Source organism: Euprymna scolopes, chromosome 2, assembly GCF_053919585.1.
Source record: "Euprymna scolopes isolate OS-2025 chromosome 2, ASM5391958v1, whole genome shotgun sequence".
Classification (NCBI taxonomy): Eukaryota; Metazoa; Mollusca; class Cephalopoda; order Sepiida; family Sepiolidae; genus Euprymna; species Euprymna scolopes.
The window spans coordinates 72,500,805-72,515,132 of NC_136483.1; the positions used below are offsets into that span (position 1 = coordinate 72,500,805).

The window sequence follows — 14,328 nt, forward strand, 5'->3', positions numbered from 1 at the left end:
GGTGGTGTTTTCTTTTTAACAAAATAACTACTTGTTGATGCTGCGTTTCTGAAAAACGACAAATGGGTTCAACAAATCGAAACGAATTCGTTGTTATTTAATTATTGTAAATCTTAAAAAACACAAATAAAACTAATTCTTTAAATATTTAAACCTGTTTTTAAATACATTCTTCACTGTGATATTCTTTGTTTGGTTTTATTTCCGGTTTTATGAAACCAAGAAAAAAAAATAATGATTTTCGTTTCTTTACATTCTAATATACAGGATGTTCCAAAAGTCTTGGGCACATTCCAAGTCCTTATATCTGTCGAGCTATGAATGGCAGTAAAATGAATTTGATATCACTTGAAAATTAAATTTGTTAAATGTTTGTAATGTTAACGATTATATACGTCAGGCGCATTTTCTTTATTCTTAATAGTTTTCAAGAGATTTAACATGGAAATGTGTTCACAACTTCTGGGACATGCTATATTTCATTTATTTTATGGACCTAACCAATAATTACCTTAATGACCCCAGATGAAATCGAAGAAAAATTTAGTGTTTATTGAGATAGAATCGACAGAGATATTCTTTTTATATATGATTTTAAGCAAAAACAGTGCTTACTTGTCATGTCGAAAGTAGTAATATATATAAAAAAAAAAAAATTACGAAAATTCATCGAGTAAAAAATTATTTATAGTTAAAATAAATTTTTACAGAAAATATGGGAAAATTGCACTTTCCCTAGATGTGAACACCTTGAAGATTGCGAATACAAGGAAAATACTTATCTCTCTTTTTCGGCATTTTAATGACTAGCGTACTGTTTTAGACCATAACAATAGACTTTTTTTTTCTTTTTTTCTTTTTACTAAAACATAATGGCGGTTGTTCTACTCAATGAATTTTCATAATTTTTAGATATATTACTATTTTCGACATGACAATTAAGTAAGTACGGTTTTTTCTTTTTCTTTTTTTTTTTTTTGCTTAAACTCACATTTCAAAAATCGATCTGTCGACCCTATTTTTACAAGCACCAAAGATTTTAATACTGTAATTAGATTCCTTGAAAAATGTAACCGTTATTGAAACTCATTTAAATGTTCTAATTGATAATATATCAAAACTAAAAAACAAAAAAACATAGACTTCAGTTTGAAATTTGTGTTACCTGATCATTTTATATATACATGTGTTATATACCGTGTATCAATGCGTGTTTTATATACTCACGGGTCCTTTTTTTTTCGATCATATGTCCTGTTTTTATCTGTGAGTAATCAAGAAGCAACAACGTAACATTAAGATGACAGGTTGTTTAAGCACATGCAGTTCTTTAACACATACAATGAACATGATATCTGACAGTCCGTTTTACACACGCTAGTTTTTTAACGGGCTACTAACTCCAGTATAAATATATGATCGATGACAGCAATAAAACGTCAGACCTTGAGTTTGTTTCTTTTGTTGCCGCCTCTTGCCATCGTTCAAACCTGACTTCTGGATGCTGGAATATATATCTTTCCAAAATCGGATAGCATGCGAATAGAACACAAGACGCTTTCTTGTTATAGTTCAAATTGAGTCTATTCCCGAATCGTTCGTTCAATATAATCGATCCGATTGAGCCACGTTGCCGTATCATTTCTTCTTGGGGCTACATTTTAGTAAACGTCTGATTTCGGTTTTCAGAAACGACTCTCTGATTATCTTGTAGCTTACATCATTGGAAATATCTGTCGGCTTCACTTCCTCAACTTTAACTCATTAACTTTTCAAATATCACCCCAAACTACGTATGTGTTTTTAGTTTTTAATTCTTGTTCGATCTCGTTTCCATGATCTGTCCCTAGTTCGCAAATGTCTGCACTCGTTAAACTTTTGATGTGACCTTTCATAACCCTTCCTTGTCAACACCAGCCATCTGCCCTTAGCGACTAGTTAGTTAAAATCTTATTTTAGAAAATATATTGGAATATGTATATATCTACTCGCCAATTTCTGCAAGCTTGCCATCGTAGGACCTCATTATATAAAACATGTATATATAAAACGACCAAGTAACACGAATTCCATGCATTTTAGCCTGACGATTCCCCGCAGGGATAAAACATGGAAGCCTAATTGCTATATATTTTCATAACTTTCTACTATATCTTTATCTATTTACTTTGTGTGTGTGTGTGTGTGTGTGTGTGTGTGTGTGTGTGTGTGTGTGTGTGTGTGTGTTCCTATGGACTACAACGAAAAAATCCCATTAAAGAAGGAACAGTCCGAATTTGACCAAAGTTAATACTTTTATGCAACCTAACATCAGAAATACATTTTCGAAGTTTTATAACCGCACAAGCAGAAGGGCCCGGCATATAGAATTAACAGTAGGTTCTTTGATAAGACAGGGGTGCATTCGAAATGAATGCTTCTGTTTAGAGCATAATCGAACCATGATAACTGACTTTTGCATTTTAAATTTTAATTCAAGTCACTATATAAAATAATTTTATAAAATGAACATTAAGTTCTCTACAGTGCAATGTAGACTACAGTTAAAGTTATTCCGAAGAGGCATGTGAAGCTTCCTTCTAGTGCACGCTGGCATGTTCCTTACTAGCGCAGGCAATCAATCGATTTGATGACAATAAAAGTATGGGAAGTGTGGCACATTCATTGATCCTCATTCAATCCCAGGCAACGTCCGATTTCCCTGCTAGTATACATATATAAAGATAAAAGATTTATATGAAGTAAAATATACTTTTTGTATGATATAACTTATAAGTAGGGTTATGACAAGAGAATATTCTTATCGTTGATTTGACTGTCGGGTATATATCCGACACAGTTAGACAGTTAATCAATTGAGAACCACATCACTCTATCTAAAAACATATAAGATATTAATTGATATATACTCAATGGTCAAAATAATGAAAAGAATATTCTCTTGTCGCAGCCCTACTTATAAGGTATACCCAGAAAAATATGTACGTACAAATTATGTAATCTGTATTGTATAAATGTCTTTGAATATTTTAGATATATTTCGCCTCAGAATTATATGGTACCCAAGCTATACAAACCTCTGGGGGATATTACAATATGGCGAATGTGTATTTTTATCTCGGAAAACCAACTCTCACGAATTCTCTTTACAAGAAGGTAAGAACGAATCCGTTTTATTTTATTTTTATTTTTTTTGTCTTGACGTAAAATAAGGATTTTATATGCAATTTGAAATATTTTGTTTAAGCTGTTCATAAATACATTTTTCTCACTCCTGAAATATTTCTCCCACTTTATGTTTCCCTTTCTTTTTGTCTGTTGCACTTTTGTACAACGTAACAATATTAATTTAAGTAAGTTTATTGATTATTCTTCAAGAACTTTTATTAATAAAATTGCAAACAGTTATGAATGTCTTTCTTGTGTCCACCTTTCGCATCAATATATATTCTTTATTTGATGTTTCAGGTTGTTGATATTTGGTACAAATTCCTAAAAGATATGTCTGACAAAAAGTTAGCTGAGGACGAAGAAGACGATAATCCATTATCTCAAACGATTCCATTTCATGGCTTGGGTAAAGACTACATGATTTTCAAAAGCTCATAAAAACCAGAGAAATTAAAATATTGGAAATCTAGACTAGAAATCCGTCAATTATTGTTTAACAAATTTCGCATATACTCCTATGGGCTAAGCCAGACTTTATTCAAGGCGAATATATATATATATATATATATATATATATATATATATATATATATATATATATATATATATATATTAGTATATTTAGGCAGCATTTTTTCTTTTATGCACGTTTCATTAAATAGCACAGATAACTCTTGCTTGTTTTTCTTGTAATCCTCCTTTTCTATTTTTCGGACTATTTTCCCAACGTTTTTTTCCGAGCGAAAAAAAAAAAATTTCCCATAATCGCGAACGTTTTCGACCTCCATTTGGTCATCCTCGGGCGAGTAGTAAAAAAATAAAAAATGAAATTGAAAAATGAAAGTAGCGAGATGAAATGAAAAGACGATTAAAAGATGATTAAAAGGTGATTAAAATCGCTTAAAATCATTAAAATACTCAAAAGCACTTGAGCGTGCCCTACGTTTCGTTTTGAGTCTGGTTAATCGTTGGTTTATTAATGTGGATTAACAATGCCTCAAAGATCGGGAGGCGCACCTCGCAATATGAGACAGTTAAAATTTCACTCGGAAAAAACGTTCGGAAAATGGTCCGACAAAGAGAAAAGGAGAATTACAAGAAAAACAAGCAAGAGTTACCTGTGCTATTTAATGAAACGTGCATATATATATATGACGATTGCAACGTCTTGTCAGACGAGTGCCACTCCCTCAGGCACTTAGTCCATGAGCCCAAAAATGACTTCCATCGCCACAGGACAATTTTATATATATATATATATATATATATATACTAGCATAGGTGCCCGGCGTTGACCGGGTATTTGGAGGTGTATGTTGAGCAAAAAAAAAAAGTGGTAGTAGGAAGGCAGGATCGAACCCGTACAGCAAAGGAGAAAAAGAACATGAAAAAAACGTGACGTCTTTGCTGTTACGACCTCCGCCAAAAACGGAAGTGACGTAGGTTTAAATTAAGGCTAGATAATCGAAAAGAGGGGATGACTTTCGAAAATATCGGCGAAAAAAGCAACCCCTCCCTGTAGAAAAGTGGCCAGTTGAGGGTGAAGAAATTCATGTTTTAGCCAATTTTTCGGTATTTGTCGTCTGAAGTGTCGAGCATACAAAACGATACTGATCTTGTGAAAATCCGTCGCCTCTGTCGAAAGTTTTAGGCAAACATGCAAACATACATACATAGATTTATATATTTGTAGCTCAAATCTTCGACCCAAACCGATTAAAAAGCTTATCCTATCTCTGAATACCCTTTATGTAAAAAATCAAATGTTTACACCAGAAATTGTCTTTAGTAATTTGGTAGAGACCGCAGAGGTCAATTTTTTTAAAACTTTGACCGCTATTATGACCCCTTAAAATTTATTGTTTTGAGCTCAAATCAAGTTATTAAGTTAGATCCATGTCCAATCATGTCTGTGTGTCAGTTCAGTTTAAATGCAATCCTTGATTATATATGTCTTTCTATTTCGCTTAGTATTTAGTTTATAAGATTTTGTAATAATATATTTAAATGCTTAAATCTCTAAATATATTACAATATGGTAACGTTCATATTAATTTATGTTATTTGTAATTACTAGGGGATTATGGGGATTTAAATGTTAATTGTATTTGCGTTGATAGAAAAAACTGTGGAAATGATGTGTATAATATATCGGCGGCAAATAGGAGGTTATTATCATGCATATAAATAATTAATTTTGATAATAAGGGTGCTATAATCAAATTGGAAGGGTCCTGAAATGAGTAGATAGATCTTATATATTTTTTTTTTATGATGAGGTGTGTGTTAATCTTGTATATGAATGGGAGTGCTTTTAATGAGTTATGTGCTTTTGTTATTAATCTATTTGGATATTAGAAATTTTCTTCTGTAAGGGCATAATTTGGAGACCTCACTTTTGACGTTCATACAGTTTATGAAAGGGTTATTAATCGCTTGTATGATCTAAATTTTTCTGTAGTGTATTGTGGGCAATTCTAATAGATGTAATCTATAATGATTTTGTTTTTCAATGATCCTCCATTTATTTCCGTAGGGTGTATCTTGGAGATTCCATATTGTGGTTGCTAAGTGATGCCTTTTTTTTTTTAATATTTGAAAGTAATATTGTGAGCGTAGAGCTTCTGTTTGAAAATTCCTTGAGACATTCCAATGTAAATATTTTTTTTGGTGGGGGGTTACACTTGATATGACTTTGGCTTTGTACACTATGGATCTGATTGTGAAAAGAAAAATGAATAAAATCATCATCATCATCATCATCATCATCATCATCATCATCATCATCATCATCACCACCAGCACCAGCACCAGCACCGGTTTAATGTCCATTTAACATGCTGGCATGTATTGAGCAGCTTTTATAAATTTACTCCCAAACTAACCTACTTCTGACCAAGTTTTTATTTAATCAACCCGCCTTCTCTCAAATTCATTTTTATTACTTTCTCCCAAGTTTTCCTTGCCCATTCTCTATGAACTGGACTTGCTATCGTAACAGTTCTACATCTACTAACATTAAGCTGAGGAAACGAATTTCTAAAAGCCGTCAAACACATGCCAACATGTAAAACAGACGTTAAACCGATGTTGCTGTTGTTATTGTTGTTGATGATGATGATGATGATGATGATGATGATGATGATCATGATGATGATGATGATGATGATGATGACGACAACGACTACGACGACGACGACGACGATGATGATTCATTCATATGATGTGTTAATGCTATTTCGTTTCTATTTAGACGAGGCTCAAGCAGCTGAAGCGAAACTTTATCTGAAAAGTATCTACGAATGGTGGCAAGCTTCGAAAAGCAATCACATGCATTTTGCCAAACTCTGCCTGGGATTGGCTTTTCTTTATTTTCTTATCTTAGAAACCAAAGAGGTAAGAAGAAGATAAATCAAAATTAAGTTTGTTTAATATTATCGATTGCTTTTTTTATACAAACAAACTCTTATAGACACAGCCAAAACGGAAGTATTTTTTTACGGAGTCTCTCTTTAAAAATCTACCAAAAATTAAGTAATTATCCAATCAATACGAAATTTTCACCAGTTATTAAGTGAAGAATGCATTTTATAATGGTGTATATTTTCATAATCGATATTCATATATATATATATATATATATATATATATATATATATATATATATATATATATATATATATATATATATATATATATAACTACTTCATTTAATCACATAAATTAATATATGAAAGTATTATTTTATGCTTAAAATTTAAGTATTTACTTCAACCGTTCTCAATACATAGGTAGAGCTAGGTAGTAAGTTATAAAAATATATATGGCAATTAAGCTACGCAGAATATTCCGCATTTTATCCATGCTAGGATTCGTCAGGCTTATGCGAAAAGTTGTGGTTGTCTCACGTTTTTATAAACGCACATTCTATTGAGTTTTTAGTTAGCCAATCAGATTCCTAGTTTCCACCGCTCCCTTCCTAATCAGCCAATGGGCAAGCACTTACAGAACAAAGACCCAGTTAACCTTGGGTTCACCCCTTCCTTTGTGTGTGCTTTTTTAGTGAGATATCTAGTGATTTGATCTATTTTAAACCTAGGTGTAGTTAAATGCGTTTTTTTATTATTATTATGTTAGTTTATATATATATATATATATGTGTGTGTGTGTGTGTGTGTGTGTGTGTGTGTTTTACAAAGGCATCACCACTTATCAAGGACAAGACGCCAATCGAGGATAAGGGTTAAAGAGTGTACAGTAGAAATTGGAAAATCTAGTAATCGTTAATTGAAATTCGATAAATTTGTTAAAATATGGAACGGTTCATCAAAAACTTGTTTACGTTAGACTTGGAGAAACCATATTGTAGTCAGCTGGAAAGCAGGCGTGCAGTTCTAAGAAAGAAGCTTTGTTCATGGAATCTACGTTTAGGTTTAGGCACAGATAAAGAGTGTGGGAAATTAGTGATAGTGTTTTCTGGTAGACGGGTGTTTCTTGTGAAAGACTGGCGAGGGAGGACCATAGATTGGAGCTCAGCACTTGCCATGAAAATAACGATAAAGCAAAGACAAACTCGCAACATCTCTTCTTATGAGAAAGAGGTTGCAGAGAAGAGAAAAGGACATCCACTACGAGACTACGAAGTCTATTTATAACTCTATCAAGGCAGGACAAGTCCTTTCTAGCAGCTCCTGCCCAGATGTGGCAACAGCATTCCATTCTTGGATGTACCTGGCTCTTATATAAATAGAGAATTGCATCAGCAGTGAGATATCTATCGGATGAATAGAAAGATCCCACCATTTTCCCAGCGGCCTTGGCAACGGATTTAATATATGTGTTCCATTTAAGATCAGGAGTACAGGTCAAGCCCAGAATCTTGTCAAAACTCGAGGTCCCCCAAGCGTGTGTGTGTGTGTGTGTGTGTGTGTGTGTGTGTGTGTGTGTGTGTGTGTGTGTGTGATAATTCATGTATATGCATGTTTATTTTTTTTCTATTGTTATTGTTAATTTTAAAATTATTTTGTATCGCTATCCTAGAGTAAAGTTTATGTCTAAAAAAAAATTGTTTTTTTTCCCCGGTTTTTGGCCGTGTGTAAACACTTAATTAAAACTAACAAATGGAAATTTTATATTTGGGAAATTTGTTTATTCAATTATATTTCACCTTTTATTTATACCAACTTTTTAATTTATGAAACTCGATGTAACTACAGAGCATATAACAAATAAATGACAGAAGTCTCTCACCCCCCTCTCTCTCTCTCTTTCTCTCTCTATCTCTCTCTCTCTCTCTCTCTCTCTCTATGCGGCCTCCGCTAATCGAGCCAAAGATGTCTCGTGTCGCGAGGTTCGAATCGTTCGACTGGTAGTAATCGTGACACCCTGCACTGAAAAATCCCGAAAGGATGAAACACTAGTGTCTGTAGGTATTTAATTATTATAGTAAAAAAATAATTATGACAGCCCCTTTAAGAAATTCGTTTCTTATCGTTGAGCACTTTCAGTTGAATTCAAAAGTCGGTCAATTTAGCTCTTATGCGTAGATCATCGTATAACGATTTGATCACTGTCTGTCTGACGTAATGAACATTTAAATTAAAATGTTTAAAATTCAACGCTATTTCACACGGTTAATGGTAGCCGAATGGATGCGGCCTCCGCTAATCGAGCCAGAGATGTCGCGGGGTTCGAATCGTTCGACTGGTAGTAATCGTGACACCCTGCACTGAAGAATCCCGAAAGGATGAAACACTAGTGTCTGTAGGTATTTAATTATTATAGTAAAAAAAAAAAATTATATATATATATATATATATATATATATAGCCTTTGCGATTTGGAAAAAAAATCATTCGACCACCGGTCGAGTGTGAGGGAAAATTTACTCGCCCCAAAATACTCTTACTCGTCCGGCTTTATGTCTTTGTTTCAGTCAATAATAGTAAATAATTTTACAACAATTCAAGAAATTACCGTGTGTATAATCTAACAAGAAAATATTTGTTTAACTCTTGTAAATCAACTATTTTATTGCTACAAACATTTCAGTAAATATTCAACAAAACGTTAAAATACAACACCAGTTTCTTTATATAGCATCATTCATATTATTGTTCCATAGAAATAAGAATCATTTCTTCGGATGCTGATACGTAGTATCAAAATGACAATTGAAATATAAATAATTCAAGACTGTGTTTATTGGTGCTGTTAGAAAACGAATATATCTAACTTTATACACAAAGAAAACATAATGTAAAATCACACCCTTGAAATAAATATATTTTAAAATGCAAAACAAATATTAGAGATCCATTTTTTCATTAAAACATTTCAATATGAAGTCTCTAATTGAAAAATATTCTGAAACACACAATTGGGTATCGATGATTTTTTGAAAGTTGCGCAAAAGAGCATGCGTATATCTGAATTTATATAATTGAGAAAAATATGATTACTTACTTGTTGTATAATTTAATGTTCGGTGCGTGTTTGACGGAACGATGCGTTTTTTTCCTTTTTCAAATGTTCGTCTTTACTTTTGTAAGCATGAAGTGTATGTAGTTGTAGCGTCGAATAATTTTTTCCAAATGAATTTCAAAATCAGAGAGCTAAATGAAGGCGACATTTTGACTACGCGCCGAATTTGTAAATTTGACCTCTTGTGGACCTTTAGCGTGACCACTCTTTTTTCAATACGATATTCCAACGGTCTCACAGCTAGAGATGAAAGAATTCACAAATGATGAGACATAGGTCATTCTAAGTTACTGTATATTTGAGGGTCGTAAAATAAATGAGTTTTTCCCGTTTCTTTATATAAAGAAATTTTATCGACTGGCGGGCGAGTGTTTTACGACTTTTAGTCGCCCCAAGAAATTTTCAATCAACTGTGGCGACCGATCGTGTAAAGTCTTAAAGGCTGTATATATATATATATATATATATATATATATATATATCGTGTATATTTAGGCAGCATATTCTCGTTGAGGCAGATGTTATTAAAAATCACCGAGTTTTTGCTTGATTATTTTCTTTTTTACCTTTTCCAATCTCCGAATTTTTCTTTTTATATTTTTATCAAAGTTGTATAAGTTAGATCCATGTTTTTGACTGTGGAATATTTCTGTTATCTTCAGGCAAATTATGTCATTAATGTTTTTAAAATTACGTTTTTTTTTTTAGTTCGATATTACATGTGTTAAAATTTATATATTTTGTCATGATCACGTGTTGGAGTGGTTTATTTATTGGGTGGACAATTTTTACACGGGGAGGGTAATATTATTATTTATATTGTGTTAAGTTACATTTACATTTTTTTTATATACATGTTATTCAGAATTTACGAACCTAAGCATTTTTAAATTTTCCAACTGCATTCATAATTTATATTATTTATTTTAGGTTGTTTTGCTTTTATGTATAATGCTTCCAGATTTTTAATCTCTTTACATTAGTATTGTTGTGTAGAACCTTGGTATTTTCCACCATGATTCTTCGGAATTTTGAATGAAGGCAGCCATGTTTTTTTTTTTTTTAAAGTGCTGTGATATTGAGCTGAAGTCGAAGAGTTGGAGGGTTATTCTTAGTGACAACGTGTTGATAGTGTGGCCCATGTAGTAAGCAGTGTTAGAGAAACATTCTCCTAGTGGAATTTGGAATGATGGCAGCCATGTTTTTTTTAAGTACTGTGATATTGAGCTGTAGGTTTCTTATTGGGGATGAGAGCGGGCATTCACCTAATCTAAACACAAGGCTTATTTTAAGTGGTTTGGAGTTCGATAGGACCTGGGACCGTGCGTGTGATGCTCAGGTAGGGAACAATACTCCAACTTGACACCTCTTTGTACACACAGGCTTGCTATTCTGACATCTTCTGTGATGTAATCTTTCCTATCACATCTGATCTTGACCTTCAGCTAGTGCTTGAAGAACCGAATGGCGAATATCTTGAAATTTTCTCTTCTGACATTAATTATCAACAGCACTTTTTCTAATCTGCCCATCAGGAGTAAAGCAATAGCTTATCTCTTTTAAAGATTAAGCAAAACTTTCATGAACAAAGTTTTTTTTTCCTAAAGCATTTAATCTATGGAATTAAATAACATGCTTGTCTTCAAGTCTAATATAAATAAATACTTGTGGAACCGTCCTTTTAGATAATTCCTCTCAAAAAATCTTATGCTCGTTTCTCCAGTTGTTTCCGATCCTTGTATGATGGTGTTCACCGTCTAACTAACGCTCTCTTTGACCCTTATCCTCGAGTGTCTCTCGAACTTTGATAAACGAATTCATTATTAAAATATATAAATAAATAAGATAAATAAATAAAAAATTTCAAAAGCTACAAACTGTTTTTCTCTTTCAACGTATTTTCCATATGTTTTTTTTTTTTTTTTTTTTTCAGGCGCAACACTATGCAACGGAGGCCAAGGAAATTCTCCAAAAAATAAAGGGCGGCAAAGAAATGCTAAAAGAAATACGAATCTTTCTTAAAACTGTAATGCCTCGAGAAAGATTCAATCCAAATATTTGAAAAGCAGATGTAAAAATAAATTTGATTTAAAGCAATAAAACTTGTAAAAAAAAATTGTAAAAATAAAGAAAAAAAGTGCAACCTAAACAGATAATGAATTATTCATAATTGCAATTTTTCATTTCTTAAAAGAAACTCCAATATAAAAATTTCGCGACTTTGGGAAGTATTGAGCAAGCGTTAAAGATTGCCGCCAGAGCAGAATGCTAGAACAATTCCATATTAGCATTAAAATGTTTTTTATGTTGCTTTTCTTACATATTATTAAATGATGAATCATTTCGATTTAAAAACTACTTAGTATTAAGCATGTAAATTTGAAAAAAAAGCATGCTTTAAAATGTGTCTGTTATCTGAATAAGTGAAACCTCACAACATAAGATCCAATTTGATCGCCATTTTGTTTTGATTTTGCTTATTCACATAAGGTTTTTCAAGATTGTTCCTATAAAATGCTCCTATAAAGTTATGTGGACTTATTTTTTATATTTTGTTATTTCATATTTTATTATTTTTTATTATTCTTTATTATATTTTATTATTTCATGTTTTATTATTTCATGTTTTATTATTTCATGTTTTATTATTTCATATTTTATTATTTCATATTTTATGAATTCATATTTTATTATTTTATATTTTATTATTTTATATTTTATTAGTTCACATTTTATTTCATATTTTATTATTTCATAGTTTATTTTTCATATTTTATTATTTCATATTTTATCAGTTCATATTTTATTTTTTATATTTTACTTTTTTATTTTTATTTTTTTATATTTTATTATTTTTTATTTTATTATTTTTTATTTTTTATTTCATATTTTATTATTTTATATTTAATTATTTCATATTTATTATTTTATATTTTATTATTTCATATTTTATTATTTCATATTTTATTCTTTTATAGTTTACATTTTATATTTTATTTTTTTATATTTTATTTTTTATATTTTATTCTTTTATAGTTTATTATTTTATATTTTATTATTTTATCGCTTCACAAAGGTCACTATATTTGAAATACTTTAGACATTTATTCATAATAATTATTATTTTATTCATAACGAAAATATTTCTTGTTTATTCATATCGATAAACATTTACATTTTGATCATGTTGATAGAAATATTTTTTTTATTTTAAATATGATTGTAAAAAAAGAAAAGAATGAAGAAATCAATTCGCCATTTCATTTGCAATTTAGAAATAGATCGCAACTAAAAATCATGTAAGTTCCCCTACAGAAGAAAGGAACATTCAAACACAAATGCTAAATATTTGTCTACGAAGTATATTAATATGGTGAAACAGAACTATTTGTTGAATTAAAATCGAAATAATCGCTGATTAAAAAAAACATCCAAAAAACAACAAAAAAAACAACAACAAATAATAGTTGTCCCTTTTCAAAACCAAATTAGTTAACCTAATGATATCGCACATACATAAGCAGTATATAAAAAAGATGGTGTATTTATTGTGTAAAGTTGCTTTTAGGTTTACCATTAGCGTAAGAAATGAACCTAGATGTAGAGATTTGATTAGTTTTTTGTATCAAAATGTGAGTGAAGATGCCCAATGCAAAACATATAAATATGAAACTACCTTGATCTCAAATGCTCGTCTCAAATAAAGTTTTTAGCATCAAAGTGGATCCACATTTTATGGTTACAGGGAAAGAACAGCACAAACTATCCCTAAGCTAACATTAAGTTACAATTTCTTTTAATATTGTATTATCATCGTTAACAGTTTTGATAGCTTTGAAATTGAATACCATAAGCTATTTTTCAACATCTATTATATAAAGATTTTTCTGTGTGTATTTTCTGTGTGTGTGTGTGTGTGTGTGTGTGTGTGTGTGTGTGTGTGTGTGTGTGGCCTGCTAAAATTAAGAAACTACATGAGAAGAACTATGAAAAGTCTATTTAAAGAGTCAAAAAGAAATGAAAGGCATTGCAATTAAATAGAAGAAAAAAACTAAAAGGAATTATTCGACATTTTGTTTTTAAAAGTACATAAGAATAGTATGGTGGCATTTAGAATCAGTGTTTGACAAAAAAAAACTCTCAAAAAATATATTTTAGCTCCTTACATCAAGTGGCTTTATGCCTTGTCTGAAGCGATTTTTATATAAAAAAAAAACACAGTCATGAATAAAAATTCATTAAAAAAAAATATTTTTTTTAATCACCAAACAAACAATGTACATTGCTACTGTGACGTAAAAGGTTCCTATGAATTAGAGGCTAGATTTATAGGAGCATGCTAATCAGAGAGTTGAGTGTGCTAACATCACATTTAAATTGCTGCATGTTTATATAGTCTGGAAAACTAGAAGCAGAGAGGGAATTCCGAGGTCTAGCAGTTCGAGGAAAGAAACTATTAAAATGGTAAACCTACCAGTATCTGGAGAATTTACAGTGAAAGGGTGGGATTTTGCTGTCTGTTAGCTTTGTCGGAGGTGTTTACGTTTAGAGAGCACAAGTGCACAAGTTTGTCAGAGCACCTGCCATTAAAGTACTTGTAAAACAAGCACAGGGATGCAACATTGCAGTGATGGGACAAAGGCTGGAGCTTGGTAGACGATGTGGAGCCTATTA

General features: G+C 31.3%; 1 protein-coding gene across 2 annotated transcripts in view; it reads left to right on the forward strand.

Annotated features, from left to right (window-relative positions):
• Positions 1–12,193, forward strand: part of LOC145292280 (zinc finger MYND domain-containing protein 12-like) — a 49,043-nt gene extending 36,850 nt beyond the window's left edge. For both annotated transcript variants that reach the window (XM_080138615.1, XM_080138608.1), the window contains exons 6-9: positions 3,034–3,156; positions 3,469–3,577; positions 6,425–6,567; positions 11,588–12,193. In XM_080138615.1, the coding sequence (XP_079994741.1) occupies positions 3,034–3,156; positions 3,469–3,577; positions 6,425–6,567; positions 11,588–11,716 (504 nt within the window). In that variant the 3' untranslated portion in view covers positions 11,717–12,193. The remainder of the gene's footprint in view (positions 1–3,033; positions 3,157–3,468; positions 3,578–6,424; positions 6,568–11,587) is intronic.
• Positions 12,194–14,328: the final 2,135 nt, after the last annotated feature.